This window comes from Myotis davidii, unplaced genomic scaffold, assembly GCF_000327345.1.
Source record: "Myotis davidii unplaced genomic scaffold, ASM32734v1 scaffold88, whole genome shotgun sequence".
NCBI classification, from domain to species: domain Eukaryota; kingdom Metazoa; phylum Chordata; class Mammalia; order Chiroptera; family Vespertilionidae; genus Myotis; species Myotis davidii.
In genome coordinates this window covers 2,981,541-3,003,400 of record NW_006300377.1, presented here as the reverse complement: position 1 = coordinate 3,003,400, position 21,860 = coordinate 2,981,541, and the positions used below count along the sequence as shown (strand labels likewise).

Below are 21,860 nucleotides of genomic sequence, written 5' to 3'. Positions count from 1 at the left end.
TAAGCCCACCAGCCAATCAGATGAGTATGCAAATTAACCCAACAAAGATGGTGGTTAATTTGCATACACAGGCGCGAGGAGTGAACACTGAAGACAACGTAGAAGGAAGCCAAGTGCTGCAGAAGGGAGCGAAGCCGTGAAGAAGCAAGCGGGGCAGCGGAGACAGGAGGGAAGCAAGCGGGGTGGCGAAGGCAGGAGTGAAGCCCGCCTCAGCGGGTTTTGCTCCCTTCTCTGCTTCACTCCGGCCACAGCAAGCCCTATTCTTGCAGGAATCTTCCTGCAACGGGCCTCTAGCAATATATATAAAAGCTTAAGTGACTGTCCGACTGGTAACTATGACACGCAATGACCACCAGGGGGCAGACGCTCAATGCACAGGCATGGAAACATGGAACAGACTGATGAATCTCACAGGGAAGGGGGGAGGATGGAAAGAGATTAACCAAAGATCTTATATGCATACTAGAGGCCTGGTGCGCGGATTCATGCACCAATGGGGTCCCTCAGCCTGGCCTGCAGGGGATCGGGCTGAACCGGGTAGTCCGACATCCCCTGAGGGGTCACAGATTGCAAGAGGGCGCAAGCCAGGCTGGGGGACCCCACCAGTGCACGAATCCATGCACCAGGCCTCTAGTATATGCGAAGAGCGAGGAGAGAGAGAGAGAGAGAAAGAGAGAGAGAGAGAGAGAGAGAGAGACATTGATTGGTTGCCTTCCACATGCACCGAGCGGAGATTGAACCTGAAACCCAGGTATGTGCTCTGACTGGTAATTAAACCCCCAGCCTTTTGGTGCACAGGATGACATTCCACAACTGAGCCACACAAGCCAGGACTCTCTTAACAATATTTTGATTAAGCTTCATGATGGCCTTCTCTCAAAATAGGTAATGAAGTATTAAATGCCTCTGGTTATACTTCTTTTTGTCAGGATGAGAAGGGATGTCCTTGAACAAGTGTTTCAAATTGAGAATTTAGTCCCAGGAGAGAGCTCTCTGTCCCATGGGATATCTCATGTTGCATCTTCATCCTCATATACCAGAAAATTGGGCCAACATCTTTCTGATTTGAGTACCAGAGTGAGTCCACATCATAAAGGAAGCAAAGGTTTGCTGGACACTTGGGGCTGTCTTGGGAAGAGGAAACAGGAAAATGAAAAGGGCAAGACTAATGGACTGCCCAGAGGTGCGTAGGTCCTCTAAGTAGCTCTTTCACTGGGTCCTGGTCACCATGGTACAGATCTGAGGGGCATGAAGGAGTCATGCTGGTACTGACAGTCACTGCTTTCTGTACATTTCTGTAATGCCACACTTTTCCCTCCTCCTACTCTTCCTCAAGCCCTCCTTTCACAAAGGTATCAACCCAGGAAGCTGCTAGGATAAAATGGCAAATATTTAATGAAGGAACTAAGTCTTCACCCAAGTATCCCATGAGTCAATGTTGTAAACCTTGCAGAATTAAGATTAGTGGCCAACCCAGGAAATAATACTGGGACAGGAAAGAGTTGTCCAGAGCCATGCAGTGGAAAGAACTGGAGTCTCTGTCGGCAATCTTAATGCATCGATTCTGAAGGAAGGGAAGACCCATCCACGTGAGCATCGATTCCAACTTTCAATGCCAGAACTTCTCAAAGCAGTCTCAAAGTAGGCACTGGCACCCCCTGGTGTTAGCTTTCCAAGTATGTGAAGATGCTCTGCTTCGATCCTGAAGTGCTATCATCTGTTTTGAGGCGCTTAGGTGAAGGCGTTCTCATTACGGATGGGTCCTTTCTCCTCACCTGGAGAGCAGAGAGAGAGAGTCACGGCCAGCTCAAAACCCTCATGGCAGTGCTTACCTTCAACCAGCCCTTTAGCTAATTTACTCAGAGTTAAATCATAAATGATTAACAACAGAAAAAGAAAGAAACAAACAAAGTTTCCAGAAATGCAAATCTGAAAACTGATTACCTATTGGGGGTAGCAATCCCCTTGTACCTTACTGAGGAGTGCAAGATTAACACCGAAGCATAAGTCTTTATGCCAGAAATACGTGTTTTTTTTAAATTAACAAATAAATTCTGCTTTGCGAAGCCATCAAATCAGTTCTCAAATTCCCTACCTGAGGCTTGGATGATTCCTTTGCTGCCTCAGCCTTGACAGGAGAAAGTGTATGGAAGACAAAGTTTCTTGAATTTCGGGGAGCACTGGGGTTGAGGTCAGAGAGGGCAGCCAGTTTCTGAAGTACAGCTTTGGGCTGGTTTAGCAGTGAGCCTGTCTTTGGCTGAGGAAAGAAGAGTCATTTGGTATCAAAATCCAAGTGCCAAAGAAAGAATGAGAAGTCGCTGTCTCCCTGAGGACATATTCCTACCCCACTTGGTAGAAGAGAAATAGCAGGGTCCTTTGCCATGGACCTCCCTCCCGCAATGAGAGTATTCCCCTAGCTTGACCTGGGCCTTTATAATACTGTAGATCATGACGTCAGGCTAACAATGTCCCCAACCAACCTGGTGGGCACTTCCCGGCCTGATGGCTTCAAAAGGATTTCTGAGTAAAGGTGTTGATTCGTGTATAACCACAGTGCGATTGGCTGAAAAGAAAAAATGACAGAGAGGCTTGTTCTGGGCAAAATTAGGGATAATTACTTTTAAATCTAAACAAGCTAAGAGGCCTTTAACTAAACCAATAAACTAAAGCCACAGGAACTCTGATTACTTTATAATGGTGACTTGAAACCATAGCAAGTGGCTACAAGAAGACAGCCAACCAAACTGAACTTACTGACTAGTCACTAACAGTAATAACAAAAAGCAAGAATGGTAAAGTGTGGAGTATGTTTAAGAGCTTCAGCTCTGGAGTTAGATATATCTGGCTTCAAATTCCAGCTCAAACACTTAGGTATTTAATGCTGGGCAACTAAATAAAAAATCCAGAATTCATTCCTATGAACTACCTTAGAACATAAAGCAAAACCAGCTACTGACACTCATAAGTACAATATGCACAGCCCAACAGACAAAGATCCAAGAACACTGTCTCTCCCCGCTTCTTTAAGACAATATGAGACACGGGCCCATGACTAGGCTACAACAGCCGCTGAAGGTTGGAGTCAGCTCCAGGGGACTAGACCCTGAGGACCAGGAGCTCACCATTTTTCTGCAATGCTTTGGCTGTAACTTTCTTGGCCAGCATCATAAACTGACTGTCTTCTCCAATTTCTTCCTCTTCAGGTGCAATTTTCCCCTGCTCTGCCTTTAGATAAAAATCAGCATTAATAGAAGTCCACAACTCCCCCAAATAATTGGCATAGCCTGGATTGTGAAGCTAAGATACCTGGGATATCATTTGTTTTCCCTTTCTGCAACCTTTTCTTACTTTACACCCCCCCCCAAAAAAGAGATTCTGAACCAACAAACATGAACAAATGCCCATGGTGAACCTTCTCTAAGCACAAAAGGAAATACAAGGATTAAAAGGAACATCAGCCCCGGCCGGTTTGGCTCAGTGGATAGAGCCGTCGGCCTGCAGACTGAATGGTCCCGGGTTCAATTCCGGCCAAGGGCACGTACCTTGGTTGCGGGCACATCCCCGGTGGGGGGTGTGCAGGAGGCAGCTGATGGATGTTTCTCTCTCATCGATGTTTCTAACTATCTCTCTCCCTTCCTCTCTGTGAAAAATCAATAAAATATATTTAAAAAAATAAAAATAAAAAAATAAAAGGAATATCAATATGCTGCCCAAGACTTGGAAACTATTGTGACAGGCTAGGTGACGAGGTCCGCTCCTCATACCCTAGGGTCAAAAGAGGTGAATTTCTTGCAAACTTCCTACCTGGTCCCGAAGCCACTGCTCTCGTTGAATTCGCTCCTTCCTCCATCTGGCTTCCGTCTCATCAAGCTGTTCCTCGATCTGTTCATCGTCAGAGTCTCTGTGGAACAAGTCCATCTGGGAGGCATCATCTAAAGCAAAGAGGTAAGGTATCAGCACTCTGTAATTCCCATAGGAGAGACACCTGGACAGACAGAAATGAACTCTTAGCATTTACTATACTGGAACAAACTCTACCCATCCAGGTCCTCCACAACAGCCAGCTACGGTTTTGATTTCCATTTGCTTTCTAAAGACAAAACCAAGCCCGGCCAGCATGGCTCAGTTGTTGAGCGTCAACCTATGAACCAGGAGGTGATGGCTTGATTCCTGGTCAGGGTACATGCCTGGGTTGTGGCTCAATCCTAGTGGGGGGAGTACAGGAGGCAGCCAATCAATGATTCTCTCTCACCATTGATGTTTCTCTCTCTCCCCCTCACCCTTCCTCTCTAAAATCAATTAAAAAAAAAAAAAGACAACCACCAAGATACCTATGTTTTTCCACCGAAATTTCCTCGTTCGTCCAGGACCATCACTGTGCAGATCCCCATCAGCAAGGTACCTCTCTTGGTATAAACGGAGCTGTCGCTTATCATCATCCAACATTGTTTTCCTACAACAGGAGAAGTAATGGTGTTCAAATCGAACACCACTCTGGGTGATTATAGGGCTGCCTTAAGACATATCCCATTACCCGGAAGGGCTTGTTGGGATACTGACATGTGTATTTTCTTGATTTGACTCTGTAGTTCCTCATCAGAAGGAAGTACTTCATCAATTACGTCCTCTTCATATTCATCAATCTCTTCCCCATCATACTCGTCTTCACTTCCCACATCACTCCCTGACACCTCGGCCTCATCCTCCAGGTATCTCTTCAATCTCCTGGAAGATAATTTTGAAGAACAGAGAATGCAACAATGAATACAAACACAGAATATGGAAGCAATGAGAAAAGTAGAATATAGAGCCACCTCAAATAAGGTTACATTTAACTTTATAGTAATACATTTTGATAACACTTAAAAGTCTATCATTTCATAATACTGTGTGCCAGTAACTGTGCTTTACAGACACCGTTGCCTTATCTTAGGAGGGGGTATTATTATTCCCTTCAATTTACAGTTGAAGGAATTGAGACTCAGAGAATAAACTACTTACCCAAGGTCACACAGCTAGGAGGTAGCAGAACCTGGATTTAATCAGGTTGGTGAATTTAAAGCCAGAACTCTCAATCTCCTCTATACATTTGAGACATACCTGCTAAAAGGTTCAAACTATCTTGTTTTGTATTTAAGCTCACCGGGAGACACAATGGTACAGAAAGGAAATAGACTTGGATTTCTTACAACCCACCAAGACCCAAGTTATAGGCATGATTAAGGCTCAGAGTTACTGGTGATCAAAACCACTGCTAGTTACTTCAGTTCCCACTGAGAACAAATCTGCTGCCACTCTGAGTTCAAAGTCCTATTATCCATGGCCATGCCTGGCAGAAGTTTGATGGCTTTCTGAAAGCTGATTTTTATCAAAGACTTGTTTTTAAATTGATTTGAGAGAGAGAGAGAGGAGGAGCAGGAGAAAGAGATAGAAAGAGAGGGAGGGGCATCAATTTGTTGTTTCATTTATTTATGCATTCATTGGTTTACTCTTGTATGTGCCCTGACTGGGGATCGAACCCGCAACCTTAGCATGGGGATGATGCTCTAACCAACTGAGCTACCAGGCCAGGGCCTTGTTTGTTTGTTTTTTAAGTTGAGTTTCTCTAAATCCTAGCATTTCTGCAGAATTCTTTGAGGAGTTCAACTTTTAGCTGTCATTCTTTATAAGATCTCATTAGGATTCTGCAGTTAAATATGGTTTAAGATCCACTGCTTTAGAAAAATCTATAGATCATCCACAGCTGTATAAGACAGTTAATTCAACAGGTGATAAAGTAGAACCAAAAACTGATTTTAATAGAATGGAATAATGGGCTAAAAACAATAATATAAATCTAATAGGAATCCCTGCCTCAGATTATCCATGTGTGCAGCCCCTCCCACATTGAATCTGAGCTGTCCTGTGACTCCCATTAATCAATCATCCGATATAATAAAAGGCTAATATGCAAATCAACCGAGTAGCGGAACAATTGGTCACTATGATGTGCACTGACCACCAGGGGGCAGACACTCAACACAGGAGCTGCCCTCTGGTGATCAGTGCACTCCACAGGGGGAGTGCCACCCAGCCAGAAGCTGGCTCACAGCTGGCGAGTGCAGTGGCAGTGGTGGGAGCCTCTCTTGCCTCCGTGACAGCGCTAAGGATGTCTGACTGCCACTTAGGCCCGTTTTCTGCAGGGAGGGGGCCTAAGCCAGCAGGTAGACATCCCCCAAGGAATCCTGGACTGCGAGAGAGCACAGGCCGGGCTGAGGGACCCCTCCCCCAACAACCCCCGTGCACAAATTTCATGCACCGGGCCTCTAGTAAAGTATAATACTCAATGACTATTAAAATGTTCTTAATAAAACTTGTAACATCATGGGAAATTGCTTATGAATACACTAAGTGGGAAAGAAAGCAAAATTGTACATATAAAATATTATACAGATCCCAACTATATAAAAATATATGCACAATAAAAGTTAATAGCCACCATCATCAAGATTCTGGATGATGAACACAGATGACTTTTATTTAATCTTTCTATATTCTTTTTTTTATTTTTATTGATTTTTTACAGAGAGGAAGGGAGAGAGATAGAGTTAGAAACATCGATGAGAGAGAAACATTGATCAGCTGCCTCCTGCACACATCCTACTGGGGATGTGCCCGCAACCAAGGTACATGCCCTTGACCGGAATCGAACCTGGGACCCTTCAGTCTGCAGCCGACGCTCTATCCACTGAGCCAAACCGGTTTCGGCAGTCTTTCTATATTCTTTTAAATATTCTAAAATAAATGGCTTACTTTCATGATCAGTACAACAACAAACTAAGAGGAAGAAAACCTGGTATGAGAATAATCATAGGGAAAAAGATCCAGGAAGTCTAGTTGACTACTAGATCCTCAGGGTCTACTGTGACTCAGCTCCTAAGACCTTTGGTTACATTCTAAAGAGTATGCTATGCATCCAGAACAAGGAATATGGTCAGACACACTTGAAGGTAAAGAGAATATCCAGTATGTGAGAAGTATGGAAACAATGTCATGTGGGAAACAGCTGAAGGACCTAGTATACTTCCTTAAGCACAGAAATCACTTAAGGAAGACATGACCATCTTTGAATACTCAAGAGATAACATGTGAATGGATTTTACGCTAACCACAAAAAACAGAACCAGCAAATTTAAATAAAAAGGTGGCAAGCTACAACTCAACCATCAGAACTTTCTAGCAACTGAAGGAATGAATATAATACCTACATTTGCCTTTTCAACTTCTCAGATTGCCTCAGGAGCTCTTCTTCATCATCATCCTCATGGTCATCCAGGGCCTCATGTTCATTACCAGAGTCACTGTGTTCATCCTGCAAAATCATATGGGATCACACCCACGGCCAGGCAGAGTAAAATTTGTCCTCAACTAAAACAGAATTTACAAACTTCTTCTACGAAATTGCTCCTGACAGATGCCAAACTAGAATTTTCAAGAACACAGACTAGGAAAGAAACCCATATAGCAGCACTACACGAAGTTCAGTTATGATTACTTTGCTCCCATCAAACTCACCTCATCACTATCGAACTCATTATCATTTGGGACAAGCCGAAAGTCTCCAAATTCCTCCTCTTCACCTTCTTCTTCTCTAAAATGCAAATCCACAAATCAATAAGTAAGTTGTTGAAAGCAAACTAGAAGAATTTAAGAATTGAAAATATTTTAAGACAAAATATCTTCAAGAAACTGGATACAAGAAATTATGCTTTTAATTTTTAAAAAATTGTGATATTAAAAAAATTGTGATATAACACATAAAAAATTTACCGCCTTAACCATTTTTTTCAACATTTTTTGTTTTTATTTAAATTGATTTGAGAGAGGGAGAGGGAAAAAGAGATAGAAACATCTATGATGAGAGAAAATCATCAATTGGATGCCTCCTGGGGACTGAGTCTACAACCCATGCATGTGCCCTGATCAGAAATTGAACAGATGCCCCTGAGCCACACCAGCCGGGCCCATTTTTAAGTGTACAGTTCACTAGTGTTAAGTGCATTCACATTTGTTGTGAATTAACTTTCAGAACCCTTTTCATCTTGCAAAACTAAAACTCTATACCCTTTAAACAACTCCTCATTCTTCCCTCCCCCCAGTCCCTAGCAACCATCTTCTACTTTCTGTCTCAATGAATTTGACTATTCTAAGTGCCTCAAATAAGTGGAATCACATAGTATTTGTATTTTTGTGATTGGCTTATTTCAGTTAGCATAACATCCTCACAGTTGATCCATGTTATAGCATTAATCAGAATTTCTTTCCTTTTTAAGGCTGAATAATATTCCATTGTCTATGTATATAACATACACACAACACATTTTGTATCCATTTGGGCTGCTTTCACCTTTTGACTATTAAAAATAATGCTGCTATAAACACGGGGGTACAAATATCTGAGTCCCTGTTTTCACTTCTTTTGTATATTAACCCAAAAGTGAAAATGCTGAATCATATTTATTCTACTTTGAACATTTTTTTTAGGAACTGCCATTCTGTTTTCCATAGCAGCTTATGTTTACATTCCTACCAACAGAGCACAAGGATTCCAATTTCTCCATATCCCCACCAATAGTTATTTTCTGGACAGTTTTGTGTGTGTGTGTTGTTGTTGTTGTGTGTGTGTATTTTAATAGTAGCCATTCTAATGGGTGTGAGGTAGTATCTTATGATTTTGACTTGCATTTCCCTAATTATTAGTGCTTTTGAGCACTTTCATGTGCTTATTTTTGCCCCCCCCACCTTTTTGTTTTTGCTCTATTCTCCACCAACTAAATAAAAGCATTATAGTTTCCTTAGATACAAATATGAGACTCAGGCCCTCTGTAATGCTCTCAAACAAGTTAGGAAGCCCTCGTGATAGCCAGTTGTTGCTAAATCCAGAGAACATGACCCCAGAATTTTATCAGAAGACCAGGCCTTCCCAAGTTCCCACCAATCACTGAGACTCACCTGTCTGTTGGGAAAGAGCCTGAACAAAGAGCAAGTGCTTCTTCCATCGGATCATCCATGCTGCTCTCCTTCTCCTGTTTATTTAACTCTGATGGAGCCAGAGCGGAGTCATCTACATCACAATAAAAAAAAGATCTGTCACCAAGGAATGACAGCTTTATCCTCCTTTCCCAGCCATCTGAGACATGCCAGCTCAATACAGTTCTAAAGTACGCTTGCCAAAAAGACCTCATCAGCTATTCATTCATTCAACAAATCCTTATTTAGTGCTCACCATGTGCCAGGCAACAGGGATACAATAGTGAACAAAACAAAGATCCCAACTTCCACAGAGCTTACATTTTAGCAGGGGTGTCGGGGGGAAGAGAAGGTGTGCAGGTAGGAACAACAAATTAACATTTATATTAATCTCACACCAGACACTTTTCTAAGCTTTGCACAAATACTAAGAGCAATCTTAAGTCGACACTTTACCACCCTAAGAAAAGGGCTCTGGTGAATGTCAGGGAGCTAAGCTGTGAATTCAACCTACATACAAGAAGCTATCGCACTCTGTTTTCTGCAAACCTTTCACCCAAGAGTAAGGGGCTTCTTTTCAAGGAAACTGGCTTACGGTAGCTGGCTGGGGCAAGCCTGATGCACTTGTTGGATATTTACCCTGGGAGGCAAATTTTCCTGAACAAAGATTCAGAAGTTCCTCCATGTTCTCTTTCTTGTCACTCTCCCCTGGCAGAGCCTTCTCCGCCTGAGAAGTGAATTTTCCAGTGCACAAATCCAGCAGCTCATCCATGTTAGCGTCCATGGCATTCTCATCCATATTGGCCAATGGCAATCGAGGTTTCAAAGCTTGGTACTGATTCCTGTGGTTTCTAACATTTAAGAACCTACAAGCACAATGAAGAGTTAAGAAATGCTCTAGGGCCAGAACCGGTTTGGCTCAGTGGATAGAGCGTCGGCCTGCAGACTGAAAGGTCCCAGGTTCGATTCCGGTCAAGGGCATGTACTTGGGTTGCGGGCACATCCCCAGTGGGAGATGTGCAGGAGGCAGCTGGTCGATGTTTCTCTCTCATTGATGTTTCTAACTCTCTATCTCTCTCCCTTCCTCTCTATAAAAAATCAATAAAATATATTTAAAAAAAACCAAACACATTGAAATCTTAAAAAAAAAAAAAGAAATGCTCTAGGGAGAAAAACAAAGTAGTGGGAGAAAAACACAACTCATTTCCATTACCAAAGTTAGAAGCTGAATCCCAAACCAGAAGACAAAAGATTCAACCTTCAGCCTTGTGATAATCTAAAGGGAGAAAGTTTTACAAAAGAATAAATGCTATTCAGAAGGTAAAGGGTAAAGGGATAATTTTGGCTTCAGATGATGTTAGAGTAGGGCTTGGTGTTATGGCCATGTAATGTGCCACAGACCTGTCAATTTTCAATCCCACCCAACAATCATAAGATAGTAGGATGGATACATGGAACTCTGATGCCTTTACAAGAGCTATGCATTTTGCCTTAACCGGTTTGGCTCAGTGGATAGAGCGTCGGCCTGCAGACTGAAGGGTCCCAGGTTCGATTCCAGTCAAGGGCATGTACCTCGGTTGCGGGCACATCCCCGGTGGGAAGTGTGCAGGAGGCAGCTGATCAATGTTTCTCTCTCATCAATGTTTCTAACTCTCTATTCCTCTCCCTTCCTCTCTGTAAAAAAATCAATAAGAATATATTAAAAATAATTTATATATATAAAAAATCTTGCCCTTGGGTAGCTTTCTTAAAAAAAAACAAAAAAACAAGAGCTATGTATTTCAAATGAGGTGGAGATTGAAGGATGCCAGCAAGGGCTATTTACATTTCACATTCTGGAGAGACTTTGTTCAAGCTTGCAGAATGTAATACTAATGGTCTGTACATCTTCTCTTTCTCAGATGAGAAAGCACAGATGGAGTGACAGAAGCTCACTTTATTTTTAAACAAATTTAAGCAGTGCCCAGCACCTTCCCACCCACAAAAACATAAAACTACCAACCCATCTGCATCCAACAGTTGGCTCTGCGTGTCATCTTCTAAAGAGAACTGGAAATCTCCTGCTCCTAGGAAAAGTGTCTTAGGCTCTGGGGAGGCGTTATATAGATCCTGGGAATCCTCTATGGGAAGTGAAGGCTCAGACAGCTTTTCTGAACTCTGGCACCAAAATAAAACCAAACAAAAACATAACATTTTACAAATATCATTCACTGTCATGACAACAACAGAAGTTGCTATTTGCAATATTTAATTCGCTCTCAGGCAACTGCAATTGAGGAGGACAATGAATAGCCAAGAGAAGCATAAAGAAAAATATCTCCGAGAAAGTAAGAACACTGGATGAAGCTTGTTTTTAATACACAGGGTGGATTTTTAAAGTCCTCCACTCTACCAGCTGAGCTATTGAAGGGAGCACACACAGGGTGGATTTTTAAACTGAACATACATAATGGGGTAGGAGTTGGTTGGCTGGGACACATTTTACTTAAGCATCGTGGGAAGCAAAAGGGGGAGGAGATCGGAAAACCATTACCATCTTACCTTAGAAGCTGAGCTGACCAAACTGGCTCGAAACAGCCCCGGGGAAGGAGATCTAAATCCTGCTGCTAACGGGGTAAAACTAGTCCCAAGGCCTGTTTGTCTGTTGCAAGGCTGATAGGATGGAATTGTGGAGCCAATCAATTCAAAGCTGCTATTGTGGCTGCTCTCCTTTGTTAGCAATGAGCATGAATCCTCTTCATCTAAAGAAAGAGAAGTCACTTTTAGGTATGTGATTCCAGAAATAAAGTGGGTTTGTTTAGGAAAAAGAATTGAGGATGAAACTGTCAGGTAACATTCACAGGCAAGTTTCTCAAATAATATGTTCCAAATCATTAAGTTAATCAAGGCTTATCACTCTGAGCTAAGTAACACCTGAAAGATCCATCTGTCACCCTACCTAACGCCTATGATCACTCTCTCCATTATCCAAATCACTTACACATCTCCCTCTGATCTCCATGGAAATGTTTCATGGTTCACACAATCCATACACTTACTACAGACCTATTAGATGCCCATGGTCAACTATAAAGAAACTGCATATAAGTTTTAAAAAACCAGACCAAAAAAATATATTCCAATTCAAAAACTGCTTTCATTGCCACATGTAAGAATGGGAAAATGCCACTAGGGCTCAAAAAATGGAACCTTATGGAATCATAGTCCTTAAGTAGCAAAAGTGAAAGATCAAACAGAAGTCAAGTTCTGTGAAAGAGTCACTATTTACCCAGTTTGTTAGGCCTTTTGCTTGAGTTTTCATCTGTTTCTGATTTTTCTTCACTAGGAAAGTAACTACAAAACAAGAAAGTAAACTGTTTGAGTATCTGTTTCTGCTTCTCACTAGAGGGGCAAATCCAAGGGAATCTTATCTTTCCTTAGAGAGAATTACTTACTCCATCTTGGAAGAGTTGTCTTTAAATAGGAGAACGGTAGAATCTGATGAGAGAGGCTTAAGAACAGACGGAAGGTCAACTGACTTGCCCATTTCACTACTGTCATCATTGTTTTCTTTGTCCATTTCTTTCTCATCTTTGGTTTCTACTTCTTCATTACCGAGAAGGAATTCTGCCGTCTTTATCAATCACACCACCCCAAAACAAAATAATACATGTCAAAAAAATGTTTAAAGCAAACACACTGTTGGCCTGAAAAATGACTGCTTGGTCACATCTTACATCTGAAAAGGTAAACCCGAAAGAAATCTGGTCCCACCATTATCAAGAATATAACTCTCCCTTACACTTTTAGAGTTCTTTCATACTTATTTTACCTTTTACCCTCCCAAAATTACTTTAAAATTGTGAAAGAAAACTGGAATTAATATTTGAGGCAATGAGAGGTTAAATGATTAGCCTGAGATTGCAGGACGACTACTGACCTCAAACCAATCACAGACTGTGACATGCTACCCAGTTCAGCCACTGCTTTCTTCTTTCTCTCCCCAGGCTAACTGTTAACCAACTCTTTCAAGGGACTCCAGTGTTCAAACAAGGAAGCCTTTCATATTTCTAATACAAAAAAATCGTGTCATCACCTATGTTCCCTCAGCGGAAAACCATGGAACAAGGATAAGAGACCCTTCTACAAATACCCTCCTCAATCAAGAATGCAATTATTACAGGAAGGTCTCGGCCTGCCCAGGCTTCAACTTGGCCAAGGTTAAAACTGCTTTTTATTCTAAACAAAGAAATCTAAATAAACAACACAGACAAAAGTCCTTATTCACACAAAGCCATTTCATGCTAGCATTGTGTTACATAATATAAAGTAACACAAACCATGGCTCTGCGAACTGTAGGTGTTCAGTGGTGCCAACTAAACTGAATGCACCAAGAATGAGGTACACATGAGCTAGCTGCATTCTGCCTGCCCCTAAAATCTCTTACACAATTGAACATGCTTATTATACTCATTCAAATCGGACTCTTAGCTTTTCCTTATTCATCATGACCAAGTAACAAAATTACATAATTGCCAGAAACCTCGTGACTGCCTTCTTCCTCCTCTTCCTCTAACTTTTCCTCTTCCTCCCCTTCTCCATCTTCCTCAGACTCATCCGTCATTTCTTCCTCCTCCTCCTCCTCCTCCTCCTCCTCTTCTTCAAATCCATCTTCATTATCTAATTTAAACAATGCCTGGCGCTTCTGGCGCTCCTCTAACCTTCGGAGTTTCATTGCTTCTTGTAGTTTAGCTTTCAGCACCTGAAGCTTTTCACCTGAACAGCAATATGAAGGCATGCGTTAGACATAATGACTGACTCCACACTACAATAATGGAAGTGTGCGTTTTAGGCAACTCCCCAAGTGTTCTCGTCACATCCCAAAAGGGCAGAGATCTTAGTACTCTAGGCTTTTGTTACTTTAACAAATGGGGATTATTATGATGTCAAGTGTAAAAGAGAACTTCCAGAATTATGTTCTACACCCTGGGATAATATACTACGCAAAGATTATAAACTTATTATTAAAAAGGCAAAAAAAGGGAGGAGGTGTGGGATTTCAATAGTCTCTGGCTCAGAAGCCATGAAAGAAAACATTGATAAACTGATCTATTTTGAAGAAAAAGAGAACAATTCAAGAGTAAAATGGGCATAGGATATGTACTGGGAGTTCACAGAAAATGCACATATTGTTAATAAATAAGTTAAAAATAATGTTTAACCTTGCTTCTAATTAAAGAGCTACAAAGCAAAATAAAGAGATACCACATTTTATATATTTAGCACATCTTAGGTTTGATAATATGAATTAACAGGAGGAAACATTATTCAGAGTATAAATTGGGACAACTATTTTGAAGAACAATGAAATGATATACATCAAAATTTGATTTCACTGTAAGAAATTTTACATCCAAATATACCAAGATATATCTCATACTAGGAAGTACATTATATGAAATACCAAAAACTGGAACAAACAATATGTCCACTAATAAGAGTATGGTTAAACAAATCATCTTATACTCATGCAAGGAAATTTTATGCAGCTGTTAAAAAAAATCCTCAAAAGCAACAAAATGTGTATCTGAACTCTGGGGTTAGGGTATCTGGATTAGGCTGCTGGTTCTAACACTTGAGAAGGCTGTGTAAATGCTTTGTATATCATTTCCTCATATATAAAATAAGAATACTAATGCTATTTTCTGTAAAGCACCTAGAGCAATGCCTGGCACAGAATATTCAATTTCTGTCAATCTCTGTCTCTCTCTCACACACACACCAATGGTATATACATATGAATTTTCCTAGGACAAACAAATAATTGTTAACAGTTGCCTTTGGGAAGACTAATTTTTCATTTACACCTTTTCCTCTGTGTTTTAAATTTTTTAATATGATATATTACTCATATTTTCAAAGTGGGAGTGGGAACAACAGACCTGTCCCTAACACACTGAAAACAAAAAAGCGGATTACAAAGCAGAATGAATGGTGTTGTCGCATTGTTTTTTTTAAAACAAACATGTAAAGAGAGTTTAAAAGGATAGATACACAGAGGACTGTAGAAGTTTTGTTTATTATTTTCATGCATTTTCTACAATAGATACTTAGTTTTTTAAAATAAGACAAAGGCTGTTTTAAGGAATAAAGTCATCTTACCCACCCCACACCTCTAGGCAATGCTACACATGAATCATGGTGAGGTACTGCTGTCCACTCTCCAAAGTCTCCAAGAAAAAAGATTCTATCACTTTTTTAAAAATTTATTGATTTTCAACAGAGACAGAAACAGAGACAGAAAGAGAAATATCGATTTGTGGTTTGACTGATTCTTGCATGTGCCCTAACCGGGGATCAGACCCACAACCTTGGAGTATGGGAATGAACCAACAGAGCTACTCGGCCAGGGCCTGTAACTTTTCACTATCGTTTCTTCAATGGCATAAAGACTGGTCAGAGTACAAAGCACAAAGAAAAGAAAAAAGTAGTAAACGCAAATACCTGGTTTTGTGTGGCTTACTCCATCCAGCTTCTCAGCTGCCAACATCACAGGTACCACATCGGCCTTTAGCTCTTCCTTACCGTCAGTGCCCACCTCTTTCACGACAATGTTCACATTTACCTTCTGAGCAGCCCTGGGTGTGGCTGTTGGATTAGCATGCTTCCAGAAACGCTGCTTCAAGGCTTCCAGTTCTAAACCCAAGTGCCAACCAGTAAGTCAGTTTGCCATGCTCAAACTCTTTTTTTTTTTTTAATATATTTTATTGATTTTTTTTTTTACAGAGAGGAAGGGAGAGGGATAGAGAGCTAGAAACATTGATGAGAGAGAAACATCGATCAGCTGCCTCCTGCATACCCCCTACTGGGGACGTGCCCGCAACCAAGGTACATGCCCTTGACTGGAATCGAACCTGGGACCCTTCAGTCGGCAGGCCGACGCTCTATCCACTGAGCTAAACCAGCTAGGGCCTCAAACTCTTTTCTTTATGATTCCAGTTAGGAATTATAAGCTAAGTTTTTAAAGAAACTTAGCGTAAGAAAAAAACACACGCAGAAACACCAAGCACTCCTTTGCTACTAACACCTCTGTGAATTCATATAACTTAACCCAAACTAATGAACTGCTGCAATTCTTCAACATACTTAAAAATCATTTAGGGTAGAAATTTGCAAATGAAGTTTCTAAGTATGTGCAATTCTTTTTTTTAAAGTACAAACTGATCGGAAAAATGCCATCATTCTTGATTATTCAAGGGCTCCTTTTAAAAAATTCCCTATTTGGAACATTTCACTATTTATTGGAAATCTTACTAAATATGGGCAAGGTCGATTAAAAAAGAGAAAAAATAAAATGACAATCCAGTCAGTGATGTAACTCAGCAGCAGGACTGGAAAAGTTTTTTTGGTGAAACTGTTATGCTAGCTTAGTCAGTATAATCAGAAAGGAAATTCTCCTTATGGCTGCCCCTGGACTCACCCAACTTGTATACAAGACAATTAATAAAGAATCTACACAGTAGGTACTCAAAATTCAGTTTCTTCCCTTTCCTGTCTCTCAGTCCAGGACTGCTTAGGTAACTTCTGGTTCCATACAACAAAATGTAGCAGTGTCTAGTATACTAAGTACTCAAAAAATGTTTGTTTTCACCCTGGCCAGTTTTCTCAGTGGTTAGAGCGTCAGCATGAGAACTGAAGTGTCTCAGGTTCAATTCCCAGTCAAGGGCAAGTATCTCAATTGCTGGTTCCATAGCTCCAGGAGGGGCGCATGCAGGAGGCAACCAATCAATGTATCTCTCACATAGATGTTTCTCTCTCCCTCTCCACTCTCCCTCCCTTCCACTCTCTCTAGAAATCAATGGAAAAAATAACCTCTGGTGAAGATTAAAAAACACCAAAAATGTTTGTTCTCTCTTAGTCTGGAACTGTTTAGATAATTTCTAGTCCAACAGAACAAAACTTTCACCGTGACATCCTGGTTCATAGGTTGACCCTCAACCACTGAACCACACTGGCTAGGCTGTTATACAACTCTTCCCCCCCAACCTGCTGTTCTGGTCAAACTGACTTACACGAACTTCCCAATATGTACCATTCTTTCTGTTCCTTCCAAGAATGTCCTCTCCACTTCCACAAAGCCCATCTATTCAATTAACAAAGACTCATTGAGCATATTTTACACATCAAATACTGTGGATAACATAGTACCTCCCAACCATAAACTGTTTAGTGAATCTTGATGTATTAATTTCACTAATAACACTAGTAAAAGTAGCAGCCACTATTTGAGTGCTTCTTTGCGCTATCTAATTGTATTCATGATTTTAACAAATCCTCTCAGTAGACTTGTGAAAGAGTGCTATTTTTTCAATTTTTGTTTTTAAAAGATGGCTTAGAGAGGCCAAAGAGCATACTCAACGTTAAAGATGCAAACTCTGGTCTTGCTTTAAAGCCTAAGCTCTCAATTGTCATGCTGTACTGCTTTAATGCAGAGGCAACACCCAATTCTATCTGAGTCAGGAAGTTTACCTAAAGTGGGAGTAATACTTGAGTTCTATTTGAAAGATCATTCATTCATTTGATAAATATGAATGCCTACTATGTGTCATCCACTGTGGAAGCACTGAGTATAGAGTAGGGAACAAGCCAGAAGACCCTACTCAAAGTAGGGGAAGGCAGTGAACAAGAAATTGCTGGTTCCATAGCTCCAGGAGGGGTGCGTGCAGGAGGCAACCAATCAATGTATCTCTCACATAGATGTTTCTCTCTCCCTCTCCACTCTCCCTCCCTTCCACTCTCTCTAGAAATCAATGGAAAAAATAACCTCTGGTGAAGATTAAAAAACACCAAAAATGTTTGTTCTCTCTTAGTCTGGAACTGTTTAGATAATTTCTAGTCCAACAGAACAAAACTGTGGATAACATAGTACCTGCCAACCATAAATTGTTTAGTGAATCTTGATGTATTAATTTCACTAATAACACTAGTAAAAGTAGCAGCCACTATTTGAGTGCTTCTTTGCGCTATCTAATTGTATTCATGATTTTAACAAATCCTCTCGGTAGACTTGTGAAAGAGTGCTATTTTTTCAATTTTTGTTTTTACAAGATGGCTTAGAGAGGCCAAAGAGCATACTCAACTCAGTGAGCATCCACCCACTCTTCAAGACTTTCTTTAACCACCTATTGGAAAAAACTTATCCCTCCTCTGAATTCCAAAAGCACTTTATTTTTAATTTATTGTTATTATTATATGTTTTTATTGATTTTTAGAGAGAGAGAAAAACACTGATGTGAGAGAGAGCTGGCTTCCTGTATACACCACAACTGGGGATCCAACCTAACTAGGTATGTGCCCTAAAAATGAACTTGAGCCGAAACCGGTTTGGCTCAGTGGATAGAGCGTCGGCCTGCGACTGAAAGGTCCTAGGTTCGATTCCGGTCAAGGGCATGTACCTGGGTTGCGGGCACATCCCCAGTGGGGGATGTGCAGGAGGCGGCTGATCGATGTTTCTCTCTCATCGATGTTTCTGACTCTCTATCTCTCTCCCTTCCTCTCTGTAAAAAATCAATAAAATATATTTTAAAAAAATAAATAAAATAAAAATGAACTTGAAACCTTGGCTGGATGACGCTCCAACCAACTGAGTTACCCAGCCAGGGCCCAAAGCACTTTAATCTAAAAGTTTCTTTCAGCAAAGAAAGAAATTTTAACCTTTTTTCCCTTTTCTCCACATTATTTAATTTTTTTTTTCATAATCAGTGACTCATGTTTTAAAAGATGTCACCACTTTCTCTTCTGCATACTTATCTTCCCTACTACAGTGTAAGTAGCTTAAGTGTAGAATAAATGTCAGATTTCCCTTGGTATGCCCCTATAGCATCTTACATGTAGTGGATAGTAAAATATTTGCTGAATAGAGTAAAAAAAAAAAATAAATAAGAAGAAATTCAGCTTTGCAATTTCCTGAACTAAAATATTTTTCTTTGTGAAAAACTGAATAGTAATGCTTTTATGAATGTCATATCAGAACACAATAGCAATGTACCTCTTTCATATATAAAGCTATGAATAGGCTTCAATTTTAAACAAGGTTTAGAATATTCTGATACACTGCCAAATTTATCTAAATGGGATTCTACCCTATCTAGTACAGGCATACCTCAGAGATATTGCGGGTTCAGTTCCAGACCACCACAATAAAGCAAGTATTACAATAAAGCAAGTCATAATCATTTTGCTGGTGGAGGGACCTGCCTTCAATTTGTAAAAAAAATGCAACATCTGTGAAGTGCAATAGGTGAAGCACAATAAAACAGGATGCCTGTACATCTATAGAATAAGATCATGTGTGGTTGTTGGCTTCTCCTGGGTTCCCTGTCCTCCAAAGTGGCATGCAATTGAATGCCGTCGAATAAACTACTCTGGGGAGACCCCCCACAATTCAAAGGATTACCTCTGTTGGGTTCAGGTTCTTCAAGTACCACAAAGGAATCTTCATCAGCACCCAGCCGAGGTTTAACGAAAACATCTACTCCCAGTTGCTTAAGTCTATCCAGTGTGAACCTCCTCACTTTCTCAGGCGGCACGACTGCTGCTGATTTGGTTTGCTGCCTGGGCTCTTCCACCTTCTCATCTGCTTCTTCTTTTTTTTGCAGGCCTTCTCCTTCCAGGGCATCAGGTTCAGGTGCCACATGCCCTGCAGTCTCAGACCCGTCATTGACCATGTTCCCAAGGAAGCTGGATTCCTCCTGTGCCACTGAGCTGTCCCCCGGAGAAGGTATAGCATCCCTCTGCTCCTGTTTCTCCTGAATTTCCGGCTCTTCACTTACCATCAGATCTTTACTGCAAGACTCATCTGGTCCAGTGGTCATCTGGAGTTCCTTGGAAACTGCAGGGAGTGCATTAGCTTCCATTTCATAGCCTGCACCTGCTGTTGGCTCAGAATCTTTGCTATGATGGTCACTGCTCATCTCAGTGGTGTTGGCAGTGTCTGTGATTTCTTTGTGATGGCTTGACTGATACTTAGACGACCTAGTGAAGGGGAAATAAGCTGGAGTTGAAAATTATCCTAAATGTGAAACATTCTCATCATTTAGCACAGAATGAACCAGTGAAATTGGTACGGAGGGTATAAGGAATCTGAACTATTTATGGAAAGTATAATCACAGGAAAGAGGGTTCTTACTTTAGTAGGGCCATGGCATTTCCCTGCCAAGTGGGCCGGGGTTTACGTTTGTAGAAATCATGAATGGTTTTATTCTCAGGCATATGATACGGAAGATTAAGTGCAGACTCTACAAAATGGAACAAAACAAGTAAATCTATATACTGTATATTCTGAAATGTCGCTTTATATTCAGTTAACTAAACAGTAAGCCAAAGCCATCACCAGAAATAGAAAACAATCCTGGCTTTAATAAAGACAGGATCTAAGTACAAAAGAAATCCCTGAAGACTAGTGGCTTTTTAAAAAATTCTTTATTTTTTTTATTCTTGACAGTATTACAGATGTCCCCCAACAACCCCTTCCTTAGTTTCCCTCTTCCCAGCCCCTGCCCCACCCCAGGCCTTCACCACACTATTGTCTGTGTCCATTGGTTATGCATATATGCGTATAAGTTCTTTGGTTAACCTCTTCCCATCTCCCCTCTCCCACCCCGTCCCGCCCACCAAGATAGACCAGTGGCTTTTAACCTAGTTGTGAAATCAAACTGGTCCAGGAAGTTCTTAAAAAATACAGATTCTTGGACCCCATTTCAAGCCTATTGAGTCAGACTTTCTGTGGAGGCTAAGAATTTACATATTTGTAAAGTTCCCAAAGGGATTCTGATGCAGCTGGTCCATAGAAAACCATGAAAAACAAAAAACCTCTCTGGAGCATTTAAGATCTTCCTTTCCAGCATGTCATCAATTTGGCTCAAATGAACTGAAATAAACTCATAAAATTTCTGAAAAAAAGAACAAAAACAAAAAAGACTTTCCTCCTTACCGCGACTATAGTTCTGAAAATTTTCTGTTTGTAGTAATGTCCCAGGGGCTTCAGAACAATAGTCATCCACCAAGATCCATCCTAAACTTGATATTACAATCCAATTCATATTAGGAGGAGTGTTAAACAAGCAAAAATCCCCATCTAAATTGAGCTTACAAAGAAATATTGTGATTTGCCTCCAAGTTTACTATACTGATTTGGATTACCTCGAATAAGGCGCTGAGTCTCACTGTGTAGTTTTTTTAATGCTTCCTTACTTAACTTGGCTGCCTTCCTTTCCTTAAAGAAAACAAAAAGTGAGAGTACATTAATGCTATGCATAGACATTCAGAAAGAGTTCGCTCTTTTCAAGAAAAGAGGACGGAGAGGTAATAGTAAGCACAAATAAGCTCAATACAATATTAACCAAGGAGTTCATTCATTTGCAAGTCACAAAGAATTCAATTCAATCCATATTTGTGTCCCTCCTATGTACAAAGCATTATCTTGGGTACCAGGAAAATATGATAAACATGATAAAATATTATCCCTGAGAAATTCACAATCTCCTGGGGAAAGAGACCACATGACAACTATATAGTACAGGGCTCCACCTCACCTTTCTCATGGTGCCTTTTGATAACTCACTTTCTTCTTCATATGAAGAAATGCCACTCTCCAAAGATAGTTGCTTTTTCTAAAAGAGATGACGAGTTAAATAATAGGGACAAAAATGAAACTGAAATAAGCTTACTCAAAGATTGCGTTTATGCTCCAACATTACATCATGCTACATTAGTAATATGTCAATAATTATAAACAGAAAATTTTAAACATAGCACACTATAATGCCTAGAAAACAAATTAGATGTCTCAAATGGAGTTTGGGCTCTCATT

General features: G+C 40.6%; 1 protein-coding gene across 1 annotated transcript in view; it reads right to left on the bottom strand.

Moving 5' to 3' along the window:
* Positions 1-1,372: 1,372 nt before the first annotated feature.
* CLSPN (claspin) overlaps positions 1,373-21,860 on the bottom strand; it is a 28,575-nt gene continuing 8,087 nt past the window's right edge. The window contains exons 5-25 of the mRNA XM_006777306.2: positions 21,583-21,660; positions 21,191-21,263; positions 20,178-20,286; positions 19,446-20,023; positions 15,494-15,685; positions 13,533-13,765; positions 12,444-12,622; positions 12,278-12,342; positions 11,551-11,750; positions 11,012-11,166; positions 9,649-9,875; positions 8,992-9,103; positions 7,555-7,630; positions 7,248-7,351; positions 4,561-4,725; positions 4,332-4,453; positions 3,805-3,932; positions 3,123-3,225; positions 2,481-2,563; positions 2,096-2,257; positions 1,373-1,775 (exon numbers count right to left, since the gene is read on the bottom strand). Coding sequence (XP_006777369.1) covers positions 1,665-1,775; positions 2,096-2,257; positions 2,481-2,563; positions 3,123-3,225; positions 3,805-3,932; positions 4,332-4,453; positions 4,561-4,725; positions 7,248-7,351; positions 7,555-7,630; positions 8,992-9,103; positions 9,649-9,875; positions 11,012-11,166; positions 11,551-11,750; positions 12,278-12,342; positions 12,444-12,622; positions 13,533-13,765; positions 15,494-15,685; positions 19,446-20,023; positions 20,178-20,286; positions 21,191-21,263; positions 21,583-21,660 — 3,255 coding nt within the window. The 3' untranslated portion in view covers positions 1,373-1,664. The remainder of the gene's footprint in view (positions 1,776-2,095; positions 2,258-2,480; positions 2,564-3,122; positions 3,226-3,804; positions 3,933-4,331; positions 4,454-4,560; positions 4,726-7,247; positions 7,352-7,554; positions 7,631-8,991; positions 9,104-9,648; positions 9,876-11,011; positions 11,167-11,550; positions 11,751-12,277; positions 12,343-12,443; positions 12,623-13,532; positions 13,766-15,493; positions 15,686-19,445; positions 20,024-20,177; positions 20,287-21,190; positions 21,264-21,582; positions 21,661-21,860) is intronic.